At 39.5% G+C, this 17,390-nt stretch overlaps 1 protein-coding gene across 1 annotated transcript in view; it reads right to left on the minus strand.

Annotated features, from left to right (window-relative positions):
• The window catches only part of chst15b (carbohydrate (N-acetylgalactosamine 4-sulfate 6-O) sulfotransferase 15b), a 42,293-nt gene continuing 24,903 nt past the window's right edge, over positions 1 to 17,390 (minus strand). Inside the window, exons 2-8 of the mRNA XM_006791066.3 lie at positions 13,493 to 14,098; positions 11,473 to 11,812; positions 7,584 to 7,724; positions 4,039 to 4,195; positions 2,638 to 2,794; positions 1,073 to 1,220; positions 1 to 533 (exon numbers count right to left, since the gene is read on the minus strand). Coding sequence (XP_006791129.1) covers positions 334 to 533; positions 1,073 to 1,220; positions 2,638 to 2,794; positions 4,039 to 4,195; positions 7,584 to 7,724; positions 11,473 to 11,812; positions 13,493 to 13,933 — 1,584 coding nt within the window. The 5' untranslated portion in view covers positions 13,934 to 14,098 and the 3' untranslated portion in view covers positions 1 to 333. The remainder of the gene's footprint in view (positions 534 to 1,072; positions 1,221 to 2,637; positions 2,795 to 4,038; positions 4,196 to 7,583; positions 7,725 to 11,472; positions 11,813 to 13,492; positions 14,099 to 17,390) is intronic.

The following is a 17,390-nucleotide window of genomic DNA, read 5'->3' on the forward strand; positions in this document are numbered from 1 at the left end:
TTCAGTTTCACTATTTAATTTTTGTACATCTGGTTAAAAAAACAACAACAACAACAACAACAACAATCAGGGCCAAGAACAACTCAACTCTCTCTCACACACTCTCACACAAAACCACCACACTTGCTTGTGCTATTTTTCTATCTTTGATTCATCTCTGCTTTTATAACTTAAAAAAATAATTTAAATAAAAAAACATAGATTTTATTGTTTTGTTTTTTTTAATGGGCACTTGAGAGAGATGAAGTCCAAAGGGGCTGGTTGACACATCAGTGGTATTTTTTTTTCTTTCTTTCTTTTTCTAAAATAACAAGAGTTGTGATGTTGGGATGTTCAGAGTTTAGAGTTATTCTCCCAGAGGAAGGAGTCATTCTGCAGCACTTTGGCCAATTTTTCATTGAACGGCGTGTAGAAGTCCCGCAGGATGTCTTTAGTGATGGGCAGCATGGGTCCTAGGTTTTTGTCAGCTGGCCTCCTGGTGTTTGACGCCGGGCTTCTTGTGATTTCTGACTCAATTTCTTTTGTCAGCGGCCCTGTGAAAAACACAGAAACATTTCTTTCACACCCCCTCGTTCTGGTCCACTTATTTTGATGCAGCACTAAACAAATGGAACAAAATAGTGAGAAAGGCAAAAGATTCTCTGGAAGGTAATCACACCTTAGATGGTGTTGGCAGCTCTTTGAAGAGCTAAGTCTGAGCTTTGGGGCAATTACACTGTGGGATAAACCAGTGAGTTCAGATAAGGAAGCTTCCACAAAGCTGGAAGGGGCTGTTTTTGGCTGTCATATTCATACACTCAAACCTGTGTGCATGTGTGGTAAACTGTTCACGATTACTCCTAAGTGGAGATTTTTATACTCCCGTATTCTGCATCGACAGATTTTAATTATATTGTTGCGTGCCATTTTAAAGTGACATTTGTTTGCACAGGTTTTAGGTCAGCGCATTCGTTTTTCTAATAATCACAATCACCGCTACACTACATATCCATATTTGTATGTATCTAGGGCACTGTTTGGAACTGTACTGATCAGAGTCCCCATGACTACACTTACTCACTTGTTCACTTACCCAGGTTAAGGAACTCGAAGACTTGATGCATTGTGTATTTCCTGTTAGAGGCATGGTCTTCCAACCTTAGGACCAGAATTTGTTCCCTGCTGAAGATGGTCAGCCAGTCCATTAAGTACACAATGTATAAGCCAACTTGCAATCTGACCTGAGGGCACAGAAGAAGAAAGTCAACATGAGATGAGAAATTCCTATGCAAGGCGCTTTTTCTTAGCAAAGTGGTGCATGCATCCTCTTCTTTAAGGAGATAAACAGGTGGAGGGAGGGAAGGCCAGAAGGAGGAAATTTTAACTGCTTTCTTTTTTGTCTTCTCCATGAATTCGGCTCGGTGATGCTAGATGCTGTGTAGGCATGTAAATGTGTAGTGTTTATTATTGGACGTGATAGAGGGAGATAAGAAAGAGGGAAACCTGCATCATCATCACAACCAAACTAAATACTTTACGGCCAAACATTATATAGTATTTCAATTGAGTTTTGCATCATAATAAGGTGATTTTCCCTCTTTTGTAAAAGTGCAAATTGAAATAATCTAAAGTTTTAATAATCTTTAAATTATTTTCTGGTCAAAACAAGTATGTTAAAGATCTCAACTTGGGCTCTGGGAACACAGGATAGACGTTTCTTTTAATTTTCTGAGGTTTTATTTGAGACGTAGATTAAACCACTACACAATTCATCAACCCCAGAAATAAATGAGCACCCTGATCTTTTGTGAGATCTCATCAAAGCATTTGCTCGTAGCCTAACCCTTGTTGAAATTGATTTTTGGATTCCTTTGTGACAGTTCACTGCAGAACAGTAGGTGTGCACACAATACAATGTCCTTTCGCCTTTTTAGCGAAAATTGAAAGGCCATTTAGAATCGATGATTACAAGCCAGCTCAGCAATTCCTTCTTTGTTAAATCAATTTGGTACAACAGTTTAGGTCAGTCGTGTTCTCATGCTGGGGTTTATTTGTTTTTTTTCTCTAAGACACTAATCCAAGCTCTAAAACCTTTATCAAGAAACCACAGGCATGAGAGTCTGCTGTAGGGACAGCTGTAATGCTTCTCACATGGGCTAATAACTCTTATAGATATTTGCGGATGAACAATTAGGCCATCGCTAGAGAGCAAACATGCTCATGAAGGGCCATAAAGACGGTTGGAGAACCTCTAAATACAAGGCAGCATAAGGGGAAAGCCAAAAGAGGACAATCCTCATCCCCATCTCACACAGTCTGCCTCAGGGTGCTATGAGAAAAGCTGACCTAACACCGGCCCGGGCACTGGCTGGCACTAATACGTGGTCCATGAGTAAGAAGCAAGTTCACAGGAATGGTAAACAAGCTTTTGTAGTACACAAAGAGGCTTGAGGTGCTGAACTGCTCAGTGGTCCTACAGTGCTGCCAATCCTTTCCATTAAGTCTGTCCTGCGAACTTTAGCGTTTGCTAATGAAGCACGGACTTCTCTCCATCTGTCTTTTCTTACTTTCTTCGTTCCCACCAGCTAATAAACTGGTCACTAAGTGCCGCTTTTCAGCGGGGCTTTGAGACAAAAGCAGGAGGCGGGGAACACTCACTGGCATGGCGTTGTTGACGGTGGTGTTGTACACACAGGAGCGCATTGTGAACTCCGTAAGGCACCCCTCAAACAACTGCAGTGACTCCGACACTTTCTCGTGGAAATCCTCTGCAGACTTATTGGCACTACCAAAGTAAAGGTAGTCAGAGTACAGCCTGTAAGACAAGAGACAAATTTGAACATGGAAAAGACACCTCATTATGTTTCAGGTTTTTGTCTTCAAGCATTTACAAGCTGTAATATTACAGCTATATTTCTTCTTCTCTGGTATTTTTAATATGTCTCCTAATTAAACTGCAGACAGTCATCATATTGGTCCAGCAAGAGGAATCCCCAGTGCCTCAGCCTCCTCTGACAGCAAATTCTTTTAGCTTGTTAAGCCAGCCAGATGTTTATTGATGCTGGCGCTGGTCTTGACTCTTATCTCTGTCATCTTAGTGCTTCCATTATACTTCTGTTGTTCTCTCTTAAAATGAAAAAAGATATTTCGATTTTAATTAAGCTGCCTGATTAAGTGACAATTAAATGAATCAAAATAATCATTTGGGTTTCAATTTACTAAAAATTGCTACTCTTGTTTGCTTTCAGCCAGCCCTTGTGAAACATTTCTCTCTGTAATTAATTTGATCAGTCAGTAATGGGTTCCAGAATTGACAGGCCTTTACAGAGAAACCCAGATGTCCAAATTAGGACCTACAATTTGGTATTTTGTAGTTTCCAGTCAATCTGTTAATGTTTTGTATTTAGGCTTTTTTTTTTAAGTCAACCAAAAATATTCACAGTGAACTCAACTCAGTTCTTAATGGTTGACTCTATGACTGAAAACATGTTTCTGCTGCTTCCTGTCAAATGAGAATGAAAAGGGAATTGTGGCGACAATGATCCATATAAACTCTAAGTTGCAATTTAGTTTGAAATGTAAGATCGTATAGAGGAAATGCGGTACAGGGTGTAAACAGATCTCACCTAATAAAAATGACACAGCTAATCTAATTGAGCATGCAACTCATTTTTTCCTAGAATTGTTTCAGGGGGAGAGGTTCCACGGGCCACGATTTGACAGACAGAAGCAATTACAGAGCATGCTTAGGCATTCTCAGAAGTAAAAATCAACATTAACAGCGTTAAGAACCCTCCCCACCCCCGTCTAAACACATTATCACACAGGCATTCAGCTGTAAGGTCTCCACATGTCTGATAAAGGCATCATAATGATACTTTTGTGGCAGCCTGTCTGAGGAAAAGTCAACACATCTCTTGTGACAACAGGTCTTTTGTTTCTTATGAACCTGGAAAATGTCTGTCTGTGTCAGCAGTGTAAACACTTATGATAGGGGTGCAAAGACATGCACATCAGAACTAGATCTGCATCATCGCTAGCAAAGCAGATTTCTCCCACCTTTCCACTGGATCCCTGAGCATGACAATAAAGCGGGCATCAGGCTGCAGGGCATGGATGAAGTCCTGGATAAGGAAGGGAGGCTCTCCCTTTGTTGTGTTGTCATAGAAATATACCCAAGCGTTGTTATCCCACATGGTGGATGCGCTGGCTTCTCCTGGAAAATACAGCCACAGTGCTTCAAGTAAAAACATGCACACATACACAAAAATATTGTGCAGTCACAGACACTTTTAGTTTTTAGTGTAAGGCTCATTATTTGTGTTTTTTGTATATTTTTACCAAATATACACAGTACAGGATCCCTGTTAAATTACATCAAATTACTGTTATATATGCTATCTTACACCTAATAATCTACAACAACATAAAAACATCATACTAATACACTTTTGTATTGTTATTTTAGCGTTACTATTCTTATCACCATAAACATATTTTATTGTAAAATGTGATGTTGATTGATATTTAAAAAAAAACAAACAGAATTTGGTATCTTGTTTGGCTTAAATGTAAACTGGCCAAATGTTATTAATCACTGAAAGTTGGGTTTTAGATGGTGGGTAATACAAAATAAACAGTTTGGTTATTAAGAAATAATGGGCATGTATTGGGAAAACAACTGTTGTTGTTGTTTTTGCAACTATTTTTAAGCCTATTTTCATTTTTCATTTCCGTTTTAGTTTGTCATTACCTGCAAATGATTGTCTGAGATTCAAATCGCACGTTGTTATGATTTTATCTGATTTTCAGAGATTTATTAGAACTTGAAACATACAGCCTCTAAATTAAAGCTTGAAGTAAAACATGAAAGCAAATTCAATAAAATGAGATGTTCTAAAGCAAGTGCTCAATGGGAGAAAAGAAAAAGAAAAAAAGACAAACAGCGAGGGAAGCTAAATAATACAATGACTGCAGTCTTCAAATCCTTGTCCAGACTGGTGCTCATACCAAGTCAGAGGACATTGTTTCTCAAACAATTTAGGACCATAAACTTTATCAAGCCAAGCTGAGAAATGATATCCTGGTTTCATTAGACTGTCTGCGCCTTCATTATCCTCTTATCTGTGAAGCAAAGCTGTATTTGGAAGGAACACAACAGGAGCCTTATCTGCCTCCCTTCCTCAGAAAAAAGGGACGATAGCCAGGGCCTATTTTTTTGCAATGAAAACGGTGAGAGCGAAACAGGATCACTGTTAATGCTGTTAACACCTAAAATGATACACACTGTGATCAAGTCTATTTAAAGGTCTCTGTATCCATTAAAAGGGCTCATTTTGGTCCAGAAGGAGGGCTGTACAGGACAGACAAATGCAGGAGCCAGACTGGTCTCTCTGGTGTTTCATAGTGGCTGGGTCTTGGCCGGGGGTTGAAAAGAATCCGAAGCCCAAGATCCTGGCCATAGGCCTGCGCCGTGCTGGGCTCTCCCAGGGCATCGTGTGAATACTGAGTGGGGTTTTGCTCCCCCACACCCCTCTAACTAGGATTATTTATTTGAAATCGCAAACAAAACAGTGCAACATGCTAAGCTGCACCCAATGCAGCGAGCCAAGTGTGAAAAGCCTGTTGTTGAAAATTGAAATCAGTTTTTCTTTGCGACCGAGCAATTTCTTTGACACGGTGTTTAAGCGATGGAGGGGGGGAAAAGACAGAAACAGATAGTTGCAGAGAGGCTGGAGACAGGATATGCAGATAGAGGAAGGAGGTTTGTAAGACTTCACCACCCCACTGCGGGTATTATTGCTGTCCTGACACACACACACACACACATACATTCACACACACACGCACACAAAACAATGATTCCCTTATACAGCACTTCAGTGAAGTGGCTAAGTGAGGCAGAAGGAAGTCCAGTATTATTAAGCTGTTAGAGCCTCTCTTTAAGGCTGAGTCACTAGCTCGTTTAGAAATACCTTCCCTCACTGAAGTGAAAGTGGCTGCTACAGAGCAGCCCCATGCTTTATCCTCACTACCTGCTGCTTTAATAGTAGTTTTGTAATATTGGACACAAGATTACAAGCGAAGTTTAAAGTGAGTGTCAGGTCACCCCAGGCCCAATGCTATTGGCTGCAGCCCGACGAGGGCACAGAATGCTGCTGGACCACGTTCTATAGATGGATCACAACAGATACATGACCCGAGTAATTAATAAGATTCTCAGTAGAGAGTGGGGAACAATAGCTGTTCCCTGAAGGTGTGAAAGAAAACAGGAAGACAGAGGTTACACTCAACAGGAAATGTTTCCGCTTAGAAAACTACCAAGAGATGCGATTAGCAAGAAGTCACGCAATGTTTTACACACTATCGCCTGTATCTTGTTGGCTTAGCTACCCAAAAACATGTTATTCTGACGATAATCAGTCTGTAATAGTTGGGTATTTTTTTGTGTGGGCAAATGCTGATATGCAGCTTCCTGTCATAATGTGCAACTCAAAGTTTGATTTACCGTGCTTGCACAGCACAAAAGGCAGAATATGATATTCAGTGTTTGCATTCTGCGCAATCTTAGTTCATATTAAATGCAAAATGTAGCTGGGTCACTTTGGAATATGAAGGTTTTGATGACAGTTAGATTTGAACTGGATCAAGGTATGATTCGTTTGAATTATACCTGCTCCTATCACCTCATATTACTCACGGTGTATTTATTCAAGAGACATTTCATTTGAGAGCATCAGTTCTTGTTTTCTTGTTCAAATATTGCAACAGTCCACTTCAAAACTTTGCCTTTGGACTCAAATAAACCACATAGATTTGTTCCTCTACTGCGCAAAATTGTATGTCTGCCCTGAGATGGACTGCTGCCCGCACAGACATCTTGTCCTCTAACCGAACCTCTATATCGTTGCACTCAAGTCATTTCTGTTTGCTTGCGAAACTTCCACTTCTAAATCTCTGCTCCTGCTCCCAGCATTTTGCATAATGCGTGACAAACCAATTGCCAAGTGGTTAGTACCTATATCACATGGCTGCTAATCATCTGAGCAATGGGTACCAGGTTTTATGACCTTTCCCTGCTCTTTGGCAGTCCTTGTTAGATCCATTAAATTACTGCAATGGGACATAAACCAGGAAGGTAATGTTGCTCACATCCACTGGAGGCTGCTGTGCAGTAGGCATAGGGCAACTACAGTATATGTAGGTATTCAGTTGTGGTGACTGTTTAATTCTAAAGCTTATAATCTTCCATTGTAGAACTTTTAAAGCCTTTGTTAGCAAGTTACAGTAGCACCAAGTAGAAACGACACAGAGTGAATTTTCAACCACCCGGAAATTAAACTAGATTTGGACCAGATGGTGGATTTGAACCCAGGACCTTCTTACTGTAAAGACCACCATGCTGCCCATGGTCTATTTTATAAATCTCGGTCCCAATATGTTACTAAGACGATAATTATCCGTGTTATCCACACTGACTAACAACTAGTGGTGCAGAGCCCAGTTAGAAAATGCTTCAATAAATTTTAATTCGAAGTGTTGCAATAATATATGTTATAATAGTTTCATTTCTACAAATGGGAGCTGGTTGTCATCTCACTTACCTATGATCATATCTGGTTGGCTGGATCGGCTGGTATTTGCTGTGAGGTTGCCCTGGATTTGGTAAGCAGCCTGATCGAACAAGTCCAAGTAGTCTTCCACTGGGTATCGATCATGGAAGCCCTCACTGAGACGAATGATACCTGACAGAGAAAAAGACGTTGACTTTAGGCAGGGATATTTTAGAATTTTTTGCTAAGTTATTACACTTAAAAAGCTGTTGGAGTGGATGCGTTGGCTTTAAATGGGATTCTAGAAGCAAAAGTGGGTGTGTTTTCAGTCCCGCCTTCTTGTTTCTCTACATGTGTTTCTGTGCTCACACTAAAGGGGGTCATTAGGGCTTTGTTGTTGTCCTGACTGCAGGATGACCTAATAAAATCCAAGTAAAGATCCAATCCAAATTCAGCAGGGAGTACTGTCTCTGCTCACTTTCTCGTGTTTCCAATTAAAGGCCAATGTCAAGTTAATCCTTAAAATGCAGGACTAGCAAATGTGTTTTCCATCTTAGCTGCTGTGGTGCACATTATAATTATAATTTAGTAGGCTATCGTGGAGATACGGTTTAGGACTTGGGAGTATCCGTGCAGCATAAGGATAATGAGGTAACTCAGGCGGCTGTTACTTTCAGCGATGCTTTGATGGTGTCCTATTAAAACACCTTTTCTTAGAAGGAAAAACATGATTAGAAAACTCAAGTAAACTCTCCAAACACCCAGTCTGCATCATTACTCATCCAGAACGGTCACACTTGTATGAGGTGTGATGGCTCTGGCGAGTCTTGCTTCAGTGCTTTTCTTTTTTTTCCCCATCGCTGTGCTGTTTCATATGAATTAAGCATAGAGCAGTTTTCAAATAGGCTGTGTTTCTTGATGGGAACTGTACACAACACACACATGCGCTTAAGATTCAAAATGCTCCTCCAAGAAAGTTATGTAGCACGGATCGCATCAAATCACCTTTTTACTGCATCGACCGAGCAGCGCCTCGAGGGGGATCGAAATAAATAAGTACAAAACAAGACCATTTGAATTCTGAGAGCTTTCAAAGGATGTCTTAAGAGAAAAGTGCTGATTAGCAGCCCGAAGTTCATGACTAGAAGGAATGGAGAGAAAGAAAGTGACAGCAAAGATGAAAGCGCACCAAACGAGGGGGGACAGTAACTGAGGGGGACCTGTGTCCTCGGGATATAACTGCATTTGCTGCTATGCAACATCACAAGCAGCAGAAAACACGGAGCATGAGGCAGACAAATTAAGGCAAACAACTCATCCACAACCCACAGCTTTACGAGCCTCAAATAATTATCAACTCAAACTAAACCCAACACATTAAAATAAGTATTGCATGCAGACTGATCAATCCACCAATTAGGTTTTGTGAGACTCGAAAGGATTAGGGGCATAGTCAGCAACTGGATAAACTTCAAAGGGATAGATTTGGCTGTGACACTTAAGCCTCTTTTGATATTTGTGGTGAGAATTTGGATGATTTTTTTTTTCCAAAGATTGTGGCCAGTACTGTATGTAGTGCCCTTAACAAGGAGTACACCAAAGCCATGAGTGAATTTATTCAAATCATTAAGTAACCTTTTAGACAGACAGCTGCTGGAAAAATAAAATGTCAAGTCAGTCGTTGTTGAGCAGAAGAATAGCCCCATCCCCAGAAATCACGGTGAAAATTGAGCGCTCGTATTGCACTCGTGTTATAGCGTAGCTTCATTTACTAAAATATAATTATGAAATAATCTGAGCACTGCATATACAAAATTCAGTATAAAGTTGTTGTGTTATTGACTTTTGATTTTGAAATCAGAACTGAAAACAGAGCCATCGGTCAAAAGGCAGATCGTTGCCCTACAGTTTGACTGCTGGGCTTTGTACTTCTTTATTTCAGGCACACATTAGTGAGACACACGCACTGACTCACTCGCTGATGTCCGCATCCTGGGCTGATGAAGGATTCCCATTATTCATGAGTCATAATGACTCTTTCAGTATCAAAGGGAAACAAAACAAACCCTCATAGGTATGATGATCTGCTTGTTTAGAGACAACAATGCAAGAGAGAAAAAGAAATCTTGGCCTACTTACGATTTTTACTACAAGCCTTATTATGAGCTAAATTTGTAATTAAAAATATTTCAGATGTAAGAGGAAATAGAGTAAAGCCTTCATGGTGTCTAAAATCACTAAATCAAACCAAACAAGCAATTTAACATTCAACTTAAGGGTGTCCAGAGGGTTTTCTTCTCACATGAGGTGCATTCAGTCTCACTCCCGGGTCTTGCGTAGCTTTTATTCCCATCTGTGATGGTGTGGTGGTTCTTTTTACATCACAGATGCTCGTGGAGGAAGAACACCACAATGTCAGCCACACTGTTAGAACTGCCATACGACCCAGATGTCTGCTGCGAGGCGGCTCTTACTTCTTGACGCACAGGGTTTTCTCTTTGTTTGTGCAAATGACTTGTTCGAGTTACCACCTGTTCAAACGCCTTGAGTGCCAAAATTATAAGCCGGAATTTTGGCAGTAATTTGTGTGTGTCTAAACAAACAAGCCAATATATTAACAGATAGTGTTAAACTCTCCATGAAATTGGCCAGTATTTTCACTATTTATTCATTATTTATTCAATGTTCTATCCAATAAGAAGTAACAACTTTAATTGCCTTTATGCAACAGCTCTATCATAAAATGGAAAGATTTGTTGTGTAATTAAATAAACCTATAATTGCTCTGTTACTCTTTTCAAGGAGAGTATAAAATTCAAATTTATGCACAGTGGGAACAGCCCAAATGATGCACCTAGAAGCTGAGGGAAGCAAATTTCACGGTAGAGAGATGTGTCGCAAGGAGCGACTGCAACATTAACGTGCTAAACAAGTGCAAAATAACAGCATGCGTGGGTTCAGTGTGCCTGAAGAAGCTTCGGTTGTTTTTATGTTCCTTTCAAGTGCTTTCTACCACAGAGAAAAGTCTATGTCACAGATGACAGTAAAGTACAGTTAATCTAGATCCTTCTGCGTATAGTTCTAGTCGAGCTGTTAATGAGCTTTGTTAGCACATAAGCTTAACCACACATACCAAGATGAGAAAGTTGCACTGGTATAAGTCTAATGAAGGTGTAAAAGTATGCAGGAGGGAAACAGGGAATGGTTATAATTCAAATTGCTGCATAAAGATTGTAAATATACAATTAGGGATGTTGATCTGGGTCAACTCTCAGGCAGAAAATTAGCAGTTTCTGTTAATTGTAGTGCTTTTGTTTTGAGTATTAATTTCCCTGTAATTATACTGTAATTGCACTGGGAAAAGCTTATATAGCACCTTTCTTCTTAATTTTGAGCACTGAAAGCGCTTTCTACTATAAGTCTCATTCACCCAGTGACACACACATTCACTAAGAGCACTTTTATCTAACATTCACACAAACATCAGGGGCATCAGGGTTCAGTATCTTGCCCAAGGTTACTTGGGAATATAAAATATATTAATATAGATACATAGTATACTGGACAGCCGGGGTAGAAATTGGTAGAAAATCTGAGACAGCCGGAAACTGAACTATATGGATCAGAAATGTAAAAACAAATACATAAATGTGTATTTGTTTCAGAAAAGTCTTACTCTTATAGTCTTACATTATTGTCAGTCAATACCCAAAGAACTGAAATGACCTACTAAAATATGCAGAAACTGTGCAATTCACACATCTAACAATATGATGATAGTTATAGTATAGACAATTTCAATATTATGTCACTTAGTGGTTTTGTGGGGTCCACTGAGGCTATTTCACTGCCAAAATAATGACAGTGACTTGAGCTTAGCATATGTCATGGTCCCAGGCTGGGCTCCCGTACCGCTCAAAATTACGTGTTCCTTACTTACCAAAACGTTTGCGGGTCCACCAGTGTGGCTCTTTGAAAGTTGTGAACTTCACGTCCGGGTGCAGCTTTAGTCTATCATACAGGTCTGTTGTGCCGCACTTTGGCTGACCAATGATATAGAAATAAGGAAGGCACCGCATGCGGTAGAGTTTCCTGTTGTGATGAAGCAAATGTTCGTGGAAAGTGTTCCTCAAGTGCTGGAAAACTGTTCTGAAGCGCCGCGAATAGCGTCCATATAAGTTTGACCTGTATGGGTCGGAAGTGATATTCCCAGTGTATTCCACATACCAGCAGGGGTTCTTGACACCAGGCAGAAATTTGCGAGGGATAACAGAAAACATCTGTGAATGCAGAGAAAGCAGGTTGCATCAGTCTGTTAGGCCATTTAGACATTTCACGCAAAACTGTAAACTCTCAATTATCATCGCACGGTAGAAGATGAATATGTTTGGGGTTTTTTGTATAGCCTACAGAGCATTATTGTGGTAGGACTAGGCAAGCACTGTGTGCGTTCATGACAAGTTTGTGCAGCTAGAATATGGTCTCTGGCAGATCAGACTTATAATAAATTTGAAACACAAGCAAGTGGCTTCATGCTAAATTTGTCGAGCAATGTTCCAATAAACACCAGCACACTCTATCACAAGGGTGTCAAACTCAAATACACAGTGGGCCAAAATTCAAAACTGGAACAAAGTCGCGGGCTAACGTTAATATTTATTGAAATATATTTATTCCTCCAGATATAAGAATGAATCTTTTCTTATGGACTCAAACACGTTTTGCTGAAAAACTGAATATGGAACAAGCAAAGCTTAATACTAAACAATATATATATTAGCTGTATAATACCAGTAGGCCAGCTCTAATAGTAATTTGGTATGGCTTCGCGGGCCAAATGTAATTAGGCTGCGGGCCAAATTTGGCCCGCGGGCCAGAGTTTGACACCTATGCTCTATCATATCTGTACTGCTGATGCTCAGCCACATAGTCCAGCCATTCACACCTTTTTCCTTGTTCTGGAGGCTTTTTTGCATTCAGTCTGGTCTTGAACAACTAAAACGAACATTAACTGAATTGTGTTTGAGGGACTGATTTGGCCAGAAGGGAACATTGCAATTTGTGGCCATTAAAAACAATCTAACTCAAATCCATTACCCACCCTCACACTCACAAAAAGAGCTTCAAATTCATTGTTGAGTAAGTGTGGAGGTGCAAACTCACAAAATGTTAACCTTCATTCTGGTAATTTTGTAACCAGATTAACCTCTAATCTCATCTCACACTTTCTGGTAGCACTACACATGAGCATGCATGCATTCATTCACATTGTTAAGATGCTATTTTTTTCTTTTTGTTGATCAAAGGCAGCAAATAATCACGCCACTATGACTTGCTTGCACTTTGTAAGACGTGGCTACTTTAAGGACAATTAATGCCGGATCCATCCACAGATGCAGTATTGATTGTCCTGCAGCCACTCTCTCTAATTCATTAGGTTGTTCAATAAGAAATTAGTTATATTGCAAATAGCCCAAGCACAAGCCATTATCATTACGATTAGCAATTAATTGAACTAAGCTTTGAGGTGAGACGAACAGTAAGAAAGCCTCAAGGCCAACATACTGAAGGACCTCGGGATGGCTTTGAGCTTAAGGGGACCTATGTAATTATCTGGTTTGGCATAAAGAGTTATAGAAGGATTTCAGTGCAGGTTTATCTCCTTATGAATTAAATTAGACACTGTAGCCAATGGGGAATTACACCAGAGTAGCCGTATTCAGCCCTGGGTAGACAGCATGTAGGCAGGAATGCTGATTTCAATCACCTTTTCAACACATTTAATTATAGCACAAGGCTCTTCAGGCTGATTAAAGGAGTAATATAAATAGTTATATATTACTGAAGTATGAATTTAATCAGTTTTAAATAAATCAATTTTGTGATAGCATTTGATATTCAAAGCCAAAGTCCATGTGTTAAATTGGAAAAAGAATATATAGAATAATTTGGATACTCACATGTGGCTCACTCTTAACCAGTGCTTTAAGCTCCGGAAGCTGTCTACTGCTCTGAAACTCCACCTTAGATGCAATGGATTTGACCACCATTTTAATATGTATGTAATCCTTGACCGAGGAGAGATTAAAGGTTAAAGGTCCTGGGCTGACCAGGCTGCTGAAGTGATAGGGAGAAGGGGTGAGGAGAAGGCCCTTTTTGTCCCCAGTCAGAATGTATGAAGCCGTGATGAGGAACATGACAGCCAGGCCAAACAGGAAGCTGTAGACACGGATCTTTCGGAACCACCCCAGGTTGCTCCATCGTCTTGGTAGATCCCGTTTTACCTGCAGAACTGCAAACAGGTTCATAGGTGTTTCATCCACCTGCAGGAGTAGCGGTCTCTTGCGGTAGTCCTCCACCGTGGAGCCCAGCAGGCTGTACTTGTAGTCCATCTGTGTCATGATGTCCACAGCCTGTGAGTCCCAGGCGTCCCAGCTCAAACACAGGGAGGTGTTATGGAGCAGGAGCCTTTCAGACAGGATGTTTTGAGATGGGTAAATAGCCAGTAGTTGATATCCATAATGGGTTATGGAGAACAGCCCACCTCATCCACTGACTTCTGCTAACTAAATGGAGAGAGACAGAGAAAGAAAGAAAACTGAGTGAGATGACTAGAAGTCAACATTATCTCACTGTTTTCATTATCTGGCTGAAATATTGTAAAAGAGCAGAATTATTATAAAAATAAAACTCATTTAAACCTCTCTGATTGTGTGAAATTGTTATGTTGCTATATTGTAATTACCTGCTGTGAATATGAAGAAAATACAAAATTGCAGCAGCTCACAAAATGTCAACATTTCTACCTCAACAAAGCGGTATAATCATGAGAAAAATGTAACTAATTGGAATGACTTCTTAAACTTCCTGTTTCAATCAGACATTACAGCAGCACTCTACTCATTGTCCATCCTCCCATCCTTCCTGTGCATTGGAATCACAATATGGAAGAAACGATAAGGATGAGAGAGACATTCAGCCCGGAAACTAGGAGGCTCTCACGGGGAGGGACATGGATATAAGAGATACGCAGCCGGGCCTGGACCACAGGAGGGATTATATTATCAGAAAATAGTATTCCTCACTGTGAAGTCACTTGGATCAACACTCACCTGCAGATAAAAAAGAACGCCAATGTCTAAAGGGTGAAAGAAATGTTGATCTTTAAAGATAATGCTCTCGCAGTACTACCTTCTGGTTTTATCCATGAGTTTTCTTTGTGTCTAAAGGTAAGCCATAATGATTTGCTCTGAACAAAGTACAGAAGGATGACAAAAAGGATACTTTTTAAAAGGGTGAGCAGAATAATTTTATAGCTGAAGGCTTTGGAAATGTTTCCCATCTTCACACTTGGAGCTGCATATATATATATATATATATATATATATATATATATATATATATATATATATATATATATATATATATATATATATATATATATATATATTATACCCATGCAGTTGAAGCTGATGTATGCCATACCTGCTCTTGCTCGCATACATCATAAGATAAGGGCACCGTGGAAGTGAGTCATTGCTCGTCCTCGCAGCTGCTGATGTTGTCTACCCCCAGCTACCCATTGCAGCTCTGTATTCCAGCAGCTTGCAGGCAGAGCAGATAAGAAGACGGAGTGACTGCCTCCCTGCTCAAGCAATGTCATTTACCCCCCGCTGGGCCATCAGGTTCACACCACAGCAACAGTCTTTCTAGGAAACAGGTGTCGAAATAACAAGCTCTGCTGTGAAAAAGCTCCTTTCCAACCTACAAGAAGTTCACCTGACAGTACCTTCAGTTTGAAAAAGAAAGACGCAGATGTAAAATATGTTTTTGCTTTACGTCAGCAGAATAATGGATCTCAATCGATAGCTTCTTCAGTTAAAGGATTGTACACTGTAATCACAGCACTAAAGTTAGGATGACATTTACAGAATTAGACCTAACAAGCCCACTGATTACTGTTGATGAGCATATCACTCTTTTGTATCACTCTTCTGTTCTGTTCCTTTATCAGTCAATGGGGGGTCATGGCAAAGACTACAAGGATGAAGGCAAAGAAAAATGGTGCATGAGGGTTACATATGAAGAGAGATTGAGACAGGTAAAACAGATGGATGGAAAATGCAAAGGCAAATAAGGGACGGTGTCATTGACACAACAATGTCACTCTCAAGGGAAGTTGCATCTAAATCAATCAGTCAGCTAGCTGTAGCAGTGGGTGACTGGCAGCTTGACAGATCTGCTATACTCATAAAGCAAATATGTTGCTCCTGTCCATCAAGTATGATGAAATAGCTTAACTGGAACTGAAATATGTGTAGAGGGCAGTGGACAAAGAGAACACAAAGTTGCATCATCGACCCTTTTCAGCTGATAAACCTTTAAATCTGTAATAATTAAAGCGTGGATTTGAAGACTATCTGCACTGAAGGCAACCCGTCACATTCATCTTTCCACCTTTAGCATCCTTAATGCCTCTGAACACTGCCTGTAAGAAAGTAGCTGAAAAGTTTTTTTGCAACTAAGTTAAAGCATTAGTAATAATTCTTTCAATAATGTGTAATTAATCTTTATTAAGCATTAATAAGGCAAATATTTTAAAAGAAAAAATCTCAAACAATTATCTGACCACTAGCTATTCAGTTCAATTCTTCCTATTAAATTCAGTGTACTGATACTGTACTGCACCAACAACAAAAGTCAACCCAACAAATTTAAAGAGGAAACAGAAAAATCTAGGTATAGTTTTACTGCTGATATAATCGGCTGATATCCATCTGTACTGACATCTATAAATAAGAGAAACACCCTTCAATCATCAATATTATTATGGGTGTTGACTTTGCATAGTTTGTTCACCAGCTTCCCTTGGCAGCACACATGTTTGAAATGCCACAGACACAACAACCAGCTGAGCAGAATCGCGTGAAACATAAATAAAAAAACTACAAATAAATATTATGGAAATCTGTTTATGTTTCATGTCATTAAAAGAAGAAGAAAAATGGCATAAGAAATATTGGATTTTTATTTTTATTTTAATTGACAAATATTGGTATCTGTCCTAAGAGTCCTATTGATCGGGCTCCAATGCCCTGCAGCTTGTGAGTAGTGAGAATAAACCTCTTTTGAAGAAAGAAATCTCATCTGTAAATATGTAAATTATGTATTTAGTCTTTACTCAAATGTAATGCAAATGACTGCATGTGTGTTTTTTAAAGATAAAACCTGATATCAGACTAGGCTGAGATGTTTTAGCTATGAATAAAAAAAAATTGTGTGCATCTATCTGAATAGAAGAGATTTGAGTGCAATATAGTATAAAACCATTTGTGTGCGTGTTCTAGTATAAAACCTGTTGAAAAGCTTTTTGTGTGTACATCAGTACTTCATTTTCAGGTCTTTTTCAAACCACAGAATAATAAGACTGGATAAAATTGATAATACGATTTCTTGCTTTGTAAAATTATTAATGATCACTAAATATTTAATAAATTATTATCACACAATAAATACCACAGTAGTTTCAGATTTTATTTGAAATTGGCACTGAGAAATGAAATATCACTCGTGTAGGGAGACCGCAGGTCAGAAAACTGGTTTGGCTGGAGAGATCAAACACATAACCACACAGATAACTCAAATTCATAATAACTGTAATTAACTTTGAATACATAAGCCTCAGTAGTAGTGGTGTACGTGCTGCGCTGACGGCTCCTTCCCTGTGTGATACAAATGGAATTGGCCACAGTCTTAATAACTCATGAAAGCAAGGTCTCTCCATACTATCTACCCTGTCATTTAGGGACACATCAGCACAGCCAATCAGGCTGATTTGTTTAAAGTCTGCTGTCTGCT

The sequence above is a fragment of the Neolamprologus brichardi genome, chromosome 8, assembly GCF_056152115.1.
Source record: "Neolamprologus brichardi isolate AB-2024 chromosome 8, ASM5615211v1, whole genome shotgun sequence".
Taxonomy (NCBI): domain Eukaryota; kingdom Metazoa; phylum Chordata; class Actinopteri; order Cichliformes; family Cichlidae; genus Neolamprologus; species Neolamprologus brichardi.